Source organism: Argopecten irradians, chromosome 3 (genome assembly GCF_041381155.1).
Source record: "Argopecten irradians isolate NY chromosome 3, Ai_NY, whole genome shotgun sequence".
NCBI lineage: Eukaryota > Metazoa > Mollusca > Bivalvia > Pectinida > Pectinidae > Argopecten > Argopecten irradians.
Window position 1 is genome coordinate 16,572,580 of NC_091136.1, and position 17,606 is coordinate 16,590,185.

The window sequence follows — 17,606 nt, forward strand, 5'->3', positions numbered from 1 at the left end:
CAGCTGATTATCATATGATTCAAATTAAATTTCTCAAGAACTTTAAACGATTAAATGAGTTTATGTTGTAGCAGACGTTCATCTTTCTGTAGAAGACATTGACATTTGCTCAGAGATAATTTACTTGTACAATGGCTGCCTCTTCACCCAAGTGCCTTGTAACCTATAACACATGGTCATGGTGGAAAGTCAGGGTAATTACTCCTCAAGCCTCTAATACACATTACACAATATACAAAGTTTGAAATACATACACCCTAAATATAATACATTCCAATATCATCTTGAAGCATATTGACATGCTGTACATATAAATATATATATATTTACAATATCAAGGTAATTTAAGAAATTAACTCTGTTAAAATTTATTAATTTTCATTTTGGAAAAGAGAAAAAAATGAAAAAATTTAAATTAATAATGTAATAATTTTACTGTAATGTATTGTAAATTTCCTTTTGATGGCCTCTAGGGAGTTTTGCCCCCCTGGGGCCTCCTATAAATGTTAGCACATGGACTCTCTGTACAGGCAGCTTCCTGTTGCTGCTGCTGTGCTCATTACTACTGGGTTTAGTTCCCCATCATAATAACAGTATTCCCCACCACCACTGTGGACTCTGTAACACAAGTGATTGCACTATAACTGTTTCTGGGAGATTGACCGCTGTAGTGACCACCAGAAGTGGCCAGGCTGACTGGAAGTGACCACCACTTATAGTGTTATAGGAGGGGACTTAGAACAGTGTTTCTGCCTAATACTGATTACAGATTTGTTTTTTCCCCCCGCTGTGACCTCCACAGGTACCAATGGTGATATGACTGGCTTTATTGACCGTGGTTTCCCTTCACTGTAACTCTGATAATGTTACTGGAACATCAAGTAATATCTATATCCTTTCCTTATGTGTAATTCTGACAGTTGAATGGATAACCTACATCTATACCATGTTCTTGTGTTTGCCTGAAGTGACCTTTCCAGGATCACAGTTGTCTCCCTTGGTGTTGACCGGTGTAAGAGATGATGACCAAGAGACTGGCCACACCCGGGATGACCAGCTGATAAATCTATACCTGTGCTTATTTTACAAATGATAATTGCAGGGAGTCTTTAAATAACACCTCTATTATATGTGGAACTGATTCCAAGGGACTGATCATGAATACTTTATCAGGCTAGACTGACCACTGAAACTGCCTAAACTGACCACTGCCCCTTAGCTAGCTCTAGGGGTGAGTACAGTACAGGTGGTGTTAGACTGACCAGTTGGCTGGAACAGATTACATTGTGGAGGATGTGTAAGGTGAAAAGCTGAAAAGCTTTAAACACTAAATTCTGATATTTGTAACTGTAGGCTGGGGAGACAAAACAAACAGCAGACAAAATTATACAATATCAACTGGATGATTCTACTACACGTGCACAGACACAATCATCATGACTAATCTGTATAGAAACTCATTAATACCTAGTCCCACCTGAATTCATCAGACCTGATTTGTGATTTCTGTATAATGACACAACTGTTGGCTACAGGATCACTTCTCTACAGGTAAGGGGAGATGATTAATTTGTTGACCACTGATTCGGTGATAGGAGTGGATTCTGCCTTTACCACATAAACATACAGTGACCAATGATTCAGCTATGTCAATATGATGTGATTAGAAACAGATTCTGTCTCAACCACAAGGTAACCTTGTTGATTGTACTTATCACAATTAAAAATTTCAATTTTAGCAAACTGGTATAACAGTGTATTTTTGACCAGAGATAACCTTTATTGAAAACTCTGGAATCAGTTTGTTGATGAATGCTCGAAATGATTGGAATCAATGGGTTTGGTCTGATGACGACTCAAAAGAATTGACATCGGAATCTGTTCTAAACTAGAGATCCAACTCTTTGACTTGTTAATTAGTGATCGAACAATTGGATATGGATTACTGTTGGTCTGGTTGGCTTCTCATCTGAAATGGATCGGTGATTACCTGTGTTTTCTTGTGTTTGCCCACGTGTATTGGATTATATTCAGTGGTACACACGGTTGCAGACAAGTGAAGTAATGCGGTGAGTATATACACAAGGTGTGAGTGCATGCAGGCTATCTGTTGTCTGTGTACACCAGGTGGTAAGCCAGTTGGTTTGTGTACATCCTAAAGACTGACTTCCAGTAGGTAAATATGCTGCATAATAACAAATGTTCACATTTCGTGGGAATGTTCCATCATGGGTTGAAGTCCAGGGGTAAAATTTTATTTTAAAAGCCGCAATCCATTTTCAGCAAGTTGGAAAAATTTCAACTCGACAAAACAGAAATTTGCTTGCCGCTTTGAAAATTAAAAATCAAGATCAAAATTAAAAGCAACCAAATTTGTTGACATATATTTTATTTATTGATTGTAGCTAATTTTTAGTGTCACTCTAGTGTAGTGTACAACAGTTTATTTTCAGAATGTGGCATTTTTTGCATACAAAAACTAATCAAATATGATTAAAGTATCAGGTCTGGTTTTCTGACTGTCTATATATTGAGAATAACAACAGGTGCATCCGCTCACTACAAATTGTAAGTACAATATTTTTCAACTCGCCAAATCAAAAATCAACTCGCATTTGGCCAGTTGGCGAGTGTTAATTTCGAACCCAGAAGTCATCATGGATAGAAGTCATAAGATTATCTGGTGTTACATTGAATAGATAGGTTTGATTTAATGTTGTGTCCCATTAGATGTCAAGGTCATCAGTTACAGATGTGCTAGGTTTGGGTGGGTGAGAAAATCAGGAGTATCTCGGTGACAAACCAGCAACCTACTACAATTATGATGCTGACCAACTCTCCAATACAAATTAACCTCTGCCATAACCCACAGTCCCATAGGTAGCGATACATTGGCTAGTGGTAGACAGGTACCAACCTTGACCACTTGGGCATCAAAAACCTTTAATTTGAAGTGGTTTTAGAACTTCAGGTCTCTAGACACTTGATCATGTACAATATATGTGGTCCATAGATGGGGTGTGGACCTAGAACATGGTGGAATGTTGGTCATCTTAACCACATGTCAACAATGGCCACTTTACTTTGTGGTTTAGTTAGTGAAGTACATGTTGTATATGTTATTATGGTTCAGTTAAAGAACTGAAAAGTATGTAGGCCTGCCATGATCAACTGATCAAGGTGTTCTAACATATAACCAAAGCCCCCACCTATGAGTCTCGAGTTTGAAACCCTAGTGAGGCAGTTGCCAGGTACTTAGAGCAGATTGGTGGTTATTCACAGGATACTCTGGATTTCCTCCACTTTTAAACCTGGTACATCCTTAAATGATTTTGATCTCAAATTAAAATTAGAATTAAAGAGAGTGCGGTGATTTGTTTACATAATGATTGTGTTTGAACTGAAGACGAAATCAACATGTCATTTTGTACACCAAAAAAATGATCTAAGAGCTCGCACGATCCAAAAGAAAGTATGTATCCATGAAACACATTTTGTCATACTAGGACAATTACGGTATGAATTGTGATTCACTATATATATTAGTTGCTCTTCATTAGGTGACAGAGGCCGCAGCATCCAATTGTTTCTACAATCCAATCCTGATGACTTGTATCCGTTGTCATTTCCTGTTTCTATAATCATGACCACTGTCTCAGTGTCTATACAGATGTACAATTGTATTTCCTTATTTGGCTACAACCTAGCCATGTATATACACATTCTACATGGTATAAAAACATTACAGACTTAATCAAATTTAACAATTTTTTAAATAATTTCATAATTATATTCTATCAAGATGAACATTTTTAAATACTGTATACAGAGGGTCTGGTGTTACTTCAATATACCATAAATACATTGCAGAATCTAAAACATTGAATAAAAAGCAAAAAATCAACTATTAAACTGATTAAGTCAACAAATCAGAAAAAATTTATTTCATTTACTTTTAATTTTATATGGTAATACTTGTACCAGCATGCTCTGCATATAGGCTCCATAGGCAGAATGTACAAATCTTAGCTGGTGTATTAAATGATTATGGAAATCTTAGCTGGTGTATTAAGATGAATATGGAAGTTTGGTTCCTATCTTGATATAGATACTGACAAAGTATTTTAGATGTAAATATAATATTTTTGGCCTATAATTGAGTGCAGAATGAATCCGTTTGTTCTGGAACTAGTGCTTTGAGTTCTTTTTGTATGAAAGTTTTACTATACATTGACTAGTACTGTCAATGAGTAAACACACCATTTACCGGATATTTGTAGAGGAAATAAGTCAGTCTCATGATCTCACATGCGTTGGTGAGACATGCTATTGCCAGAGAGATGCCATTTTCAGTTCTTTTTGGGTGCCTGACTCTGTGCTAGCTGTACCTATAGTAGTACTCAGAATGGATCCTTACAAAAAAAATCACTGAACGAGTATCTTTGAACAAACAGACCTGATGGAACTTCTGTATTGTGGACTAGTACAAATGGCCGGACATTAGCAGGAAACATTAAGACAAGCTGCAAACTTGTTTATACAAAAAGGATGTTCTTTTAGTATACAAAAAGGATGTTCTTATAGACAAGTGGTGAACTGCTTGAAAAGCTTGTAAAAACTTGTAGATCAGTGTGAAATTTAAAGAAGTGAAATCAAATAGATTTGAACGTGTATAGTAAACTTGTAGACTAATCGAAAGTGTGTAAGTAAACTTTGAATTGTAAATTAAAGCAGTATACAGACAAGCCAAATGTCTGATTATTAATTGCATGGTCAGCATAGAACTTTGAAACAGTGACTTGTTACTATAATTATATATATGATTAATTCTGTCTTTACATGCTTCAAACTCTTATATAGGATTTATAAGCTGTGAACATATATCAAACAGTTGATATCTTGTAGAAAAGCTGTAAGTGAGCTGTGTTATGCACTTCCTTGAATTTGAATGACCGTATAAAAAACGAGGACAAGCTCTGATTTCCTTAGCGTAATGGGGGGTTGACAGCTGTCAACTTGTTTAAACAAGTTGTTAAAACTTTGAACTTTATACATTTTTGTTGATTTAAAATGAACATAATATTGTTTATATATTGCCTTATATTTTCACAGTGATTTATTTTCATGTTTTAATTCCTAAAGACACTTTATTTAATAATTCGGTCATCAATTAGAAATATCTACGATTGATGTACCTGTGACTGAAGTCAAAATATCTTTTCGAAATTTGATTCAATTTATTTTTTTGCAATTTGTTCCATATTCATTAATTATAAATCTGCTTCACCAATCTCTGCAATATTTTCAAATACATCAATGTATAAGATTCATTTGTCACAATTGTAGTGCACCATCAGCACCTATGTTTCTGTGGAAAATTACATAAAACGACTAGCGCTTAGTTAATGAACTAAACATCAGTTTAGTTATAAATACTGAACATATTGCCTTTTATTATTGCTTTTCTTGAAATTATGTGCTTTACTGTCAGGGCTGAAATGTTTTCCTCATCTCTGAACGGCTCTAGCTGCATCATTTTGTAAGATGTTGTAGTTTAGTCCACTGGCTGGGGAGAGTTCTGTGTAAATAGTCTATACTGGTTGAATTCCATCAAAGGAATTCTGAAACAGTAACCTAGTTGGTCTGTAGCATTGGTTTATAAACATGCCTTCCCTCTAACCAGTTATTATTGTATACAAAAAATGGCAGATCAGGGGAGGCAACCCAGTGTTTAATAAACATGGCCATGTGTCAGGAGCGTGACCTCCGACCTTGGTATTTTACTGTAAGAGGTGGCAAGGCGTTAAGGAAGACTGCGGTCAAAGGTCAATAAACAATATATCTGTGATGTGGAGTTACTCTATATACACACATGGTCTCTGTGTAAAAAAGTTTGACTACTAAATTTTTTTCATAGTTCACAAGACAAGATTGAGATTTTAACAAATATAAGAAATCTATTTAATGATGTAACACAGCTGGATTCTGCCTTATATATTATTTACGTGAAATTGAAATTGTAAACGAACGTAGATTGACTTTTACAAAAGTGAACATTTGTATTGTAAAGAATTATTTCTTATTATCAGCATTTTCCTTCAGAGCTTCGAAATTCCCTAGGTTCTCGGGCTTCCAAAATAGAAGCCACAACCTTATATACTGACTGTCTGTAAATCTGCTTCCTCATTTGAACTTTACCATACAGATTTCACAAGAATCTGTATTTGAAACAATTTCTGCGTTTCTTTCTATCAAATCTTTAAAGGGAGATCACTCTTGTATGACCCTGTGCTTTGTCTGCAGACATGTGTGTACTAACCTCTGACCTGAGACACACGACCTCTGACCCCGGGACACTCGATCATTGATCTGTGATGGAATCCTTTGAGGTACAGAATATCTATGGCACGCCACAGATTCCCAGAAAGAGGCCATGTATCCGGCCAAGGAGGATGACCTTGATTGACCTGAGGTAACCATGCCGATGCGTAGTGGACATTTGGCATGTTACCAATATACTGAAGCTGTGTCCAGTAATTTAAATGCATGACCTTTCCCTAACCTCTGACCTTGACATAGTTATTCCAGTGAGCAGTTTGTAGATATATTCCTGCCTGATAGAGTTGTCTGCTCTTTGTGACATATGCCAAGTTGTTACACCTTTAGTTTGCATGAATCTCGGAAATTAGTTATATTATGCTCGCAAACAAATCGTGTAGTAACAGTCATTGCTTGTGTACAAGAGCAGAAAACTCTTTTAACAGAAATGATGATGTTTAGAATGCTGACTTACATGATACCCTATATCCTCAGGTCCTAAATCCAAGCTTGTGATTTGGTTTTTAAGACTATCAGTTTGATTTAGTTTGGTTTCATCTGGTGCTTTGAAGGTCTCCAATTACTTATTGATTTTGCTGCATTTTGGCTTTCAGACTCCAGTTGCATGTAAACTCAACAACATTTGTACTCATGATATTCCATATAACTCAATATCTCCATTGTAAGAACATATTTATCAACTACAACATATGTGTTTTTAAATGCATGTTGTTGGGTTTTTTTTGTAAAGATCATGTGTATTGAAATTGATTTGCAGAAACAAGAATCATATTACAAGACTGCTAGTAAAAGAAAAAGTTCATATATTTGCATGATTCTCATGTATTTCATAATCCATCTATATAAATAGATTCTACCAGTGCCTGTACCAGAATAACATGCTGAAATACCAAAACTCATATTTTGAAATTTCTTGTTAGCTTTACATTTTTTTGAGCTTCTTTTGTTGAAAAAGTTACTTTTTCGGGTTTCTTGGCTTTATTCTCTTTGAACTCATTCACCATTGAAAAAACAGGTTCTATTTTAAACATGGCAATAGTTCAATATGATGTTATTAACTGTGAATTCAGCTTTCTCTTATGATTTATGTGCCATAGCTTCTAGTTCCTTTCCATCTGACTAATGCTTTCATGCTGCTTGATTTTCTCCCTTTGTTTTTATGAAATTTGGAGTTATCTCCCTTTGGCCTTTGGTAATTACCTCCCTTTTCAATACATTTTTGTTCTATCTCATTTTATGGGGTTTTACTGGTATTGTATTCCTGATTTGATGAATTGCAGTTGAATATTTACTATTGTTTCTTTTATCCATCTTTATAATTAACAGACATTGTAATGTATTGAAAATAATCATGAATTTGTCTCTCATTTTACGTATACTTAAAAGATATTGCAGGAAACGGTAATTAGTTCAAAGGATGTGCAAGCACCATGGGCATGAGACAATTTTAACTGATGATAACATAAATATCCACAACGTTCATTCAGAATTTATATAAATGTATATTTATATCTATATGATCATATACCCAGTGAATGTTTTGTGAAGAAATTATGATTTTGCTGTATTTGTGCATTTTTAGTGAAATGAATATAATATATGTTTACATATAGAAATACATGTATATGCAGTGCGTAAAGTTTTGAGGTGAAGTCATGCCCTAAATTGGACCTCAAATCCTAGTACTGCTTGAGATTGAGAAGGCTTGGCGATTTCTCATTCAAATTGTACATGAACCATGACAGATGTTGGTGGGAAATTGTTTTATTAAATTATAATCGCTGACTGCGTTTGTATGAAAATGTCAGTGATCATGATATCCATTTACGGTAACCTCTGACAAACACTTGCCAGACCAGATGATCAGTGTATAATATAACGGCTGTCTGTTTGTGACGGGCCAGTATAACTACACACTACTTCCCTCAGCCAATTAAAGAAGACCTGCACTTTCACAGCAGTTTATTTCGACCAATTAGGAGAGAACATTTTTGAATTTGAATGTATTTTTTTTTTAAATGAGCTGGATTTTAGAATTATTTGTTTATCGTGGTACAAGAGTGCAGAATATAATACTGGGACGAAAACTTTCTGTGATTGAATTCTAGAACAAAAGTCTGACATGCATGATTGGATGATATTTTATCTGAAGTACAGCATTATGATTTATTGTGTGAATCACATGATGTTCAGTAATGATTGTAAACAACACATACAAATACATTTATAAAATCTTAACCCAGATTAAATGGTCAGAGTAATAATTTTTTTTAAATTTTGTTAACAAATTACAAATTTTGTAAGGATTGAGTCTCAGGGTAAACAAAGAAAAAGAACGACCAGATGCTCCAAAAGAGCAAGAGTTGATCTATTTACGACTCCTGATATGACTCCTTAGCTCCATATGAAAGTATTGAAAGCAACTTTGGTTCCTTAACTTCAGATTTGTTTCTACACTTATTCAATGCTTTGCTATGGAGAAATTTTTAAACTGGGCCCTGATGTTTGAAAAAAATACTGAACATATCTGACATCATAACATTAAGAAATTAAATTTTCTATGATTGCCACCAAGTGTAATGCATTATTTTGGAAAACGTTATAATAAGATTACTGTATACAATGTGATATGTATGTACATTTTTCAATTGTTTGACAGAAATGTAAGGGTAGATGAAGAAGATGAACCCTACAGAAAGTCTAGTACAGCTACCATACGGTCAGAAGGAACAGGCACCCAGTATTATAACAAGGTAAATATCCCTACAGAAAGTCTAGTACAGCTATCATACGGTCAGAAGGAACAGGCACCCAGTATTATAACAAGGTAAATATCCCTACAGAAAGTTTAGTACAGCTATCATACGGTCAGAAGGAACAGGCACCCAGTATTATAACAAGGTTACCTGGTAAATATCCCTACAGAAAGTCTAGTACAGCTACCATACGGTCAGAAGGAACAGGCATCCAGTATTATAACATGGTTAATATCCCTACAGAAAGTCTAGTACAGCTACCATATGGTCTGAAGGTACATGCACCCAGTAAGGTAAATATCCCTACAGAGAGTCTAGTACAGCTACCATACGGTCAGAAGGAACAGGCATCCAATATTATAACAAGGTTAATATCCCTACAGAAAGTCTAGTACAGCTACCATACGGTCAGAAGGAACAGGCATCCAGTATTATAACAAGGTAAATATCCCTACAGAAAGTCTAGTACAGCTATCAAACGGTCAGAAGGAACAGGCACCCAGTATTATAACAAGGTAAATATCCCTACAGAAAGTCTAGTACAGCTATCATACGGTCAGAAGGAACAGGCACCCAGTATTATGACAAGGTAAATATCCCTACAGAAAGTCTAGTACAGCTACCATACGGTCAGAAGGAACAGGCACCCAGTATTATAACAAGGTAAATATCCCTACAGAAAGTCTAGTACAGCTACCATACGGTCAGAAGGAACAGGCACCCAGTATTATAACAAGGTAAATATACCTACAGAAAGTCTAGTACAGCTACCATACGGTCAGAAGGAACAGGCACCCAGTATTATAACAAGGTAAATATCCCTACAGAAAGTCTAGTACAGCTACCATACGGTCAGAAGGAACAGGCACCCAGTATTATAACAAGGTAAATATACCTACAGAAAGTCTAGTACAGCTACCATAGGTCAGAAGGAACAGGCATCCAATATTATAACAAGGTAAATATAACTACAGAAAGTCTAGTACAGCTACCATACGGTCAGAAGGTACAGGCACCCAGTATTATAACAAGGTAAATATACCTACAGAAAGTCTAGTACAGCTACCATATGGTCAGAAGGAACAGGCACCCAGTATTATAACAAGGTAAATATACCTACAGAAAGTCTAGTACAGCTACCATACGGTCAGAAGGAACAGGCACCCAGTATTATAACAAGGTAAATATACCTACAGAAAGTCTAGTACAGCTACCATACGTCAGAAGGAACAGGCACCCAGTATTATAACAAGGTAAATATACCTACAGAAAGTCTAGTACAGCTATCATACGGTCAGAAGGAACAGGCACCCAGTATTATAACAAGGTAAATATACCTACAGAAAGTCTAGTACAGCTACCATACGGTCAGAAGGAACAGGCACCCAGTATTATAACAAGGTAAATAACCCTACAGAAAGTCTAGTACAGCTACCATACGGTCAGAAGGAACAGGCACCCAGTATTATAACAAGGTAAATATACCTACAGAAAGTCTAGTACAGCTACCATACGGTCAGAAGGAACAGGCACCCAGTATTATAACAAGGTAAATATCCCTACAGAAAGTCTAGTACAGCTACCATACGGTCAGAAGGAACAGGCACCCAGTATTATAACAAGGTAAATATCCCTACAGAAAGTCTAGTACAGCTACCATACGGTCAGAAGGAACAGGCACCCAGTATTATAACAAGGTAAATATACCTACAGAAAGTCTAGTACAGCTACCATACGGTCAGAAGGAACAGGCACCCAGTATTATAACAAGGTAAATATACCTACAGAAAGTCTAGTACAGCTACCATACGGTCAGAAGGAACAGGCACCCAGTATTATAACAAGGTAAATATACCTACAGAAAGTCTAGTACAGCTACCATACAGTCAGAAGGAACAGGCACCCAGTATTATAACAAGGTAAATATACCTACAGAAAGTCTAGTACAGCTACCATACGGTCAGAAGGAACAGGCACCCAGTATTATAACAAGGTAAATATCCCTACAGAAAGTCTAGTACAGCTACCATACGGTCAGAAGGAACAGGCACCCAGTATTATAACAAGGTAAATATACCTACAGAAAGTCAAGTACAGCTACCGTACGGTCAGAAGGAACAGGCACCCAGTATTATTACAAGGTAAATATACCTACAGAAAGTCTAGTACAGCTACCATACGGTCAGAAGGTACAGGCACCCAGTATTATAACAAGGTAAATATACCTACAGAAAGTCTAGTACAGCTATCATACAGTCAGAAGGAACAGGCACCCAGTATTATAACAAGGTAAATATACCTACAGAAAGTCTAGTACAGCTACCATACGGTCAGAAGGAACAGGCACCCAGTATTATAACAAGGTAAATATACCTACAGAAAGTCTAGTACAGCTACCATACGGTCAGAAGGAACAGGCACCCAGTATTATAACAAGGTAAATATCCCTACAGAAAGTCTAGTACAGCTACCATATGGTCAGAAGGAACAGGCACCCAGTATTATAACAAGGTAAATAACCCTACAGAAAGTCTAGTGCAGCTACCATACGGTCAGAAGGAACAGGCACCCAGTATTATAACAAGGTAAATATACCTACAGAAAGTCTAGTACAGCTACCATACATCAGAAGGAACAGGCACCCAGTATTATAACAAGGTAAATATACCTACAGAAAGTCTAGTACAGCTATCATACGGTCAGAAGGAACAGGCACCCAGTATTATAACAAGGTAAATATACCTACAGAAAGTCTAGTACAGCTACCATACAGTCAGAAGGAACAGGCACCCAGTATTATAACAAGGTAAATATAACTACAGAAAGTCTAGTACAGCTACCATACGGTCAGAAGGAACAGGCACCCAGTATTATAACAAGGTAAATATCCCTACAGAAAGTCTAGTACAGCTACCATACAGTCAGAAGGAACAGGCATCCAGTATTATAACATGGTTAATATCCCTACAAAAAGTCTAGTACAGCTACCATATGGTCTGAAGGTACATGCACCCAGTAAGTAAATATCCCTACAGAGAGTCTAGTACAGCTACCATACGGTCAGAAGGAACAGGCACCCAGTATTATAACAAGGTAAATATACCTACAGAAAGTCTAGTACAGCTACCATACAGTCAGAAGGAACAGGCACCCAGTATTATAACAAGGTAAATATACCTACAGAAAGTCTAGTACAGCTACCATACAGTCAGAAGGAACAGGCACCCAGTATTATAACAAGGTAAATATACCTACAGAAAGTCTAGTACAGCTACCATATGGTCAAAAGAACAGGCACCCAGTATTATAACAAGGTAAGTATACCTACAGAAAGTCTAGTACAGCTACCATACAGTCAGAAGGAACAGGCACCCAGTATTATAACAAGGTAAATATACCTACAGAAAGTCTAGTACAGCTACCATACAGTCAGAAGGAACAGGCACCCAGTATTATAACAAGGTAAATATACCTACAGAAAGTCTAGTACAGCTACCATACGGTCAGAAGGAACAGGCACCCAGTATTATAACAAGGTAAATATCCTACAGAAAGTCTAGTATAGCTACCATATGGTCAGAAAGAACAGGCACCCAGTATTATAACAAGGTAAAATATACCTACAGAAAGTCTAGTACAGCTACCATAGTCAGAAGGAACAGGCACCCAGTATTATAACAAGGTAAATATACCTACAGAAAGTCTAGTACAGCTACCATATGTCAGAAAGAACAGGCACCCAGTATTATAACAAGGTAAATATCCTACAGAAAGTCTAGTACAGCTATCATACGGTCAGAAGGAACAGGCACCCAGTATTATAACAAGTTACCTGGTAAATATCCCTACAGAAAGTCTAGTACAGCTACCATACGGTCAGAAGGAACAGGCACCCAGTATTATAACAAGGTAAATACCCTACAGAAAGTCTAGTACAGCTACCATACGGTCAGAAGGAACAGGCACCCAGTATTATAACAAGGTAAATATACCTACAGAAAGTAAAGTACAGCTACCATACGGTCAGAAGGTACAGGCACCCAGTATTATAACAAGGTAAATATACCTACAGAAAGTCTAGTACAGCTACCATACGGTCAGAAGGAACAGGCACCCAGTATTATAACAAGGTAAATATACCTACAGAAAGTCTAGTACAGCTACCATACGGTCAGAAGGTACAGGCACCCAGTATTATAACAAGGTAAATATACCTACAGAAAGTCTAGTACAGCTACCATACGGTCAGAAGGAACAGGCACCCAGTATTATAACAAGGTAAATATACCTACAGAAAGTCTAGTACAGCTACCATATGATCAGAAAGAACGGGCACCCCAGTATTATAACAAGGTAAATATCCCTACAGAAAGTCTAGTACAGCTATCATATACGGTCAGAAGGAACAGGCACCCAGTATTATAACAAGGTTACCTGGTAAATATCCCTACAGAAAGTCTAGTGCAGCTACCATACGGTCAGAAGGTACAGGCACCCAGTATTATAACAAGGTAAAAAACCCTACAGAAAGTCTAGTACAGCTACCAATACCATACGGTCAGAAGGAACAGGCACCCAGTATTATAACAAGGTAAATATACCTACAGAAAGTAAAGTACAGCTACCGTATGGTCAGAAGGAACAGGTACCCCAGGCCTCAAATTTGAGAGAAATTTACTACGCATATGCGAGTAAATATTCCCAAAGGGCGAGTTAAAATTAACGATATATCGCCAAACGGCGGTAAAAAATGATTGCAGCTAAATATTTCCATACGGTCATTTATTTTGTGTTCGGTACGTTCTATCCAGTAGTAACATATATCTAATCCTGTCGTCTGAAAAGCCATAAAATATGCATAACTTACTGCCATGCTGTAAAGTAGTAATGATGCCCTTACCAGCGTCGGACTATCAGTAGCAATGTTGGTCGGCAAAAAGGCCCGGGGCAAATCCCCCCTGACTTGTTTTGGGCTTAATGTCAACAACACAAACAGAAAACAATGCAGCAGATTTGACATCGGGTTCATTGAGATAAAATGGGACTGCTGAAGCCAGGTACATCGACAGGAAAGCAAACGCTTTCGACATTGGAATCATGAAGTGATGTTGTTAAGACATGACGAAGGTACGATGTTTTTGAAAGTGTGTGAACAGATTATTAATTAATCAAATAGCCGGCAAAATAGGACTTTGTGTCCAAACTACTTGATTGTTACGAAAGAGACAGACGATTGAGTGAACACAGAAAGACAGTAAGACATTCATAGTACTGTTATCGCTTCAATTATTGCAAGATATGCACATGAAGTTCGTCAATGCATACATGTATAGAATTGCCAAGCCAGAACTACAGTGTAAATTCCAAGCCGCTGGTATACATTTGCAACGAAAAAACGGACTCTTGGAAGCTTGTACATGACTGCCTGAGGTATTAGGCCTAATTTATTCAATTTAAAATCAAATATTATAACCCTAATCGGCGAGATATGAGTTAGTCACTGAATAAATTTGAGATATATTGATAATTACTATACATTTTATATATAAATAACTTATATTACCGTATATAGAAATGTAAACAGATTGAAAAATGGTTTTAAAACAAAAAAGGAAGCTGAAGTACAGAGACTGTTTGGTGGGACATTGCAGTTGTTGAATAAAAAGAGTTTTTACCAACACAAAATTATGTTTTTCATGTTTTTAATACTTGTATATTTGTATCTGCTTGCTCAATAGTGTAAGGTGTCTCAATAAAGCTCTTAACACATCAAATCAATATTTGAAACTTATAAATTTCGCTTGACAACATTTGGCGAGTAAAATTTAGAGGTCACTCGCCACTTGGCTAGTCATTCCCAAGTGCTACTTTGAGGCCTGTACCCAGTATTATATACCTATAGAAAGTCTAGTACAGCTACCGTATGGTCAGAAGGAATAGGCACCCAGTATTATATACCTACAGAAAGTCTAGTACAGCTACCGTATGGTCAGAAGGAACAGGCACCCAGTCTTATATACCTACAGAAAGTCTAGTACAGCTACCATACGGTCAGAAGGAACAGGCACCCAGTATTATAACAAGGTAAATATACCTACAGAAAGTCAAGTACAGCTACCATACGGTCAGAAGGAACAGGCACCCAGTATTATAACAAGGTAAATATACCTACAGAAAGTCTAGTACAGCTACCATACGGTCAGAAGGAACAGGCACCCAGTATTATAACAAGGTAAATATCCCTACAGAAAGTCTAGTACAGCTATCATACGGTCAGAAAGAACAGGCACCCAGTATTATTTCAAGGTAAATATCCCTACAGAAAGTCTAGTACAGCTATCATACGGTCAGAAGGAACAGGCACCCAGTATTATTTCAAGGTAAATATCCCTACAGAAAGTCTAGTACAGCTACCATACGGTCAGAAGGAACAGGCACCCAGTATTATTACAAGGTTAATATACCTACAGAAAGTCTAGTACAGCTACCATACGGTCAAAAGGAACAGGCACTCAGTATTATTACAAGGTAAATATACCTACAGAAAGTCAAGTTATGCTACCGTATGGTCAGAAGGAACAGGCACCCAGTATTATATACCTACAGAAAGTCTAGTACAGCTACCATACGGTCAGAAGGAACAGGCACCCAGTATTATATACCTACAGAAAGTCTAGCACAGCTACCATACGGTCAGAAGGAACAGGCACCCAGTATTATAACAAGGTAAATATACCTACAGAAAGTCAAGTTCAGCTACCATACATCAGAAGGAACAGGCACCCAGTATTATAACAAGGTAAATATACCTACAGAAAGTCAAGTTCAGCTACCATACATCAGAAGGAACAGGCACCCAATATTATAACAAGGTAAATATAACTACAGAAAGTCTAGTACAGCTACCATACGGTCAGAAGGAACAGGCACCCAGTATTATTACAAGGTTAATATACCTACAGAAAGTCTAGTACAGCTATCATACGGTCAGAAGGAACAGGCATCTAATATTATAACAAGGTAAATATACCTACAGAAAGTCTAGTACAGCTACCATACAGTCAGAAGGAACAGGCATCCAATGTTATAACAAGGTAAATATCCCTACAGAAAGTCTAGTACAGCTACCATACGGTCAGAAGGTACAGGCACCCAGTATTATTTCAAGGTTAATATACCTACAGAAAGTCTAGTACAGCTACCATATACGGTCAGAAGGAACAGGCACCCAGTATTATTTCAAGGTTAATATACCTACAGAAAGTCTAGTACAGCTACCATACGGTCAGAAGGAACAGGCACCCAGTATTATAACAAGGTTACCTGGTAAATATACCTACAGATAGTCTAGTACAGCTACCTATGGTCAGAAGGAACAGGCACCCAGTATTATAACAAGGTAAATATCCCTACAGAAAGTCTAGTACAGCTACCATACGGTCAGAAGGAACAGGCACCCAGTATTATTACAAGGTTAATATACCTACAGAAAGTCTAGTACAGCTACCATACGTCAGAAGGAACAGGCACCCAGTATTATAACAAGGTAAATATACCTACAGAAAGTCTAGTACAGCTACCATACGGTCAGAAGGAACAGGCACCCAGTATTATAACAAGGTAAATATACCTACAGAAAGTCTAGTACAGCTATCATACGGTCAGAAGGAACAGGCACCCAGTATTATAACAAGGTAAATATACCTACAGAAAGTCTAGTACAGCTACCATACGGTCAGAAGGAACAGGCACCCAGTATTATAACAAGATAAATTTCCCTTAGCAATTGTGGAGATTTAGAGATGATTTTATTTTTGTTGACCATATTTTTGTATGTGACTGTAGATTAAGATATTACTTTTGTATCATATGTTTTTGTGTTGGTTACAGCAACATGGTGGAGTGTTGCAGTTATATGACAGTTCTGATAACAGCAGTGTTGGGTCCCAGCGCAGCAGTACAGCCTCCACTTCAACTATCCGCATCAGACGCGTGTCGAGGTACATTATTAGTAAAACTAATCTCAAGGTGGTGCAAAGTCATCCAGTAACACTTTTATCATCATAACTAGTTTCCTTAAAAAAATCAATAATTCATGGAGTCAAGAAATATGAATGACAATAGTCATTATCTCTTTGATAACACTCAAGAAAGTTTGCCAAAACAAACAACCTTGACCCACATTGATGGTCACTTGAGGTTAAATCTATAAATTCATACAATATATTCTTCTCACTTGTAAAGACTTGCTGAGTCATGCTTTTGGGATGTAAAACACTTGTGAAGCCTATTTTGTGTCCTTAGACCTTGATCCTTAAAGGTTGTGTGGGACAAATTTTTTCAAACATTTGCATAAATTATCTCGCCTCAAATTTGTTAAAATTATAAAATAGTTTGCTCAAAATTACATTAGAACCCAAGAATCATGATAGGATAGATATCTCAGGAGATTCCCAACAAAAATTTTTGTTTTTAAGTTATCATTGGCCTTTGAGGTCAAATTCCTTCAAA

General features: G+C 36.9%; 1 protein-coding gene across 5 annotated transcripts in view; it reads left to right on the plus strand.

The window, feature by feature from the left end:
* Positions 1–17,606, plus strand: part of LOC138317680 (uncharacterized) — a 46,436-nt gene that overhangs the window by 9,465 nt on the left and 19,365 nt on the right. For 2 of the 5 annotated variants that reach the window (XM_069259508.1, XM_069259510.1), the window contains exons 3-5: positions 6,304–6,472; positions 8,999–9,092; positions 16,986–17,095. In XM_069259508.1, coding sequence (XP_069115609.1) covers positions 6,375–6,472; positions 8,999–9,092; positions 16,986–17,095 — 302 coding nt within the window. In that variant the 5' untranslated portion in view covers positions 6,304–6,374. Of the gene's footprint in view, positions 1–560; positions 2,070–6,303; positions 6,473–8,998; positions 9,093–16,985; positions 17,096–17,606 lie in introns of those variants that run through there. The other 3 variants (XM_069259509.1, XM_069259512.1, XM_069259511.1) reach the window with 3 other exon arrangements.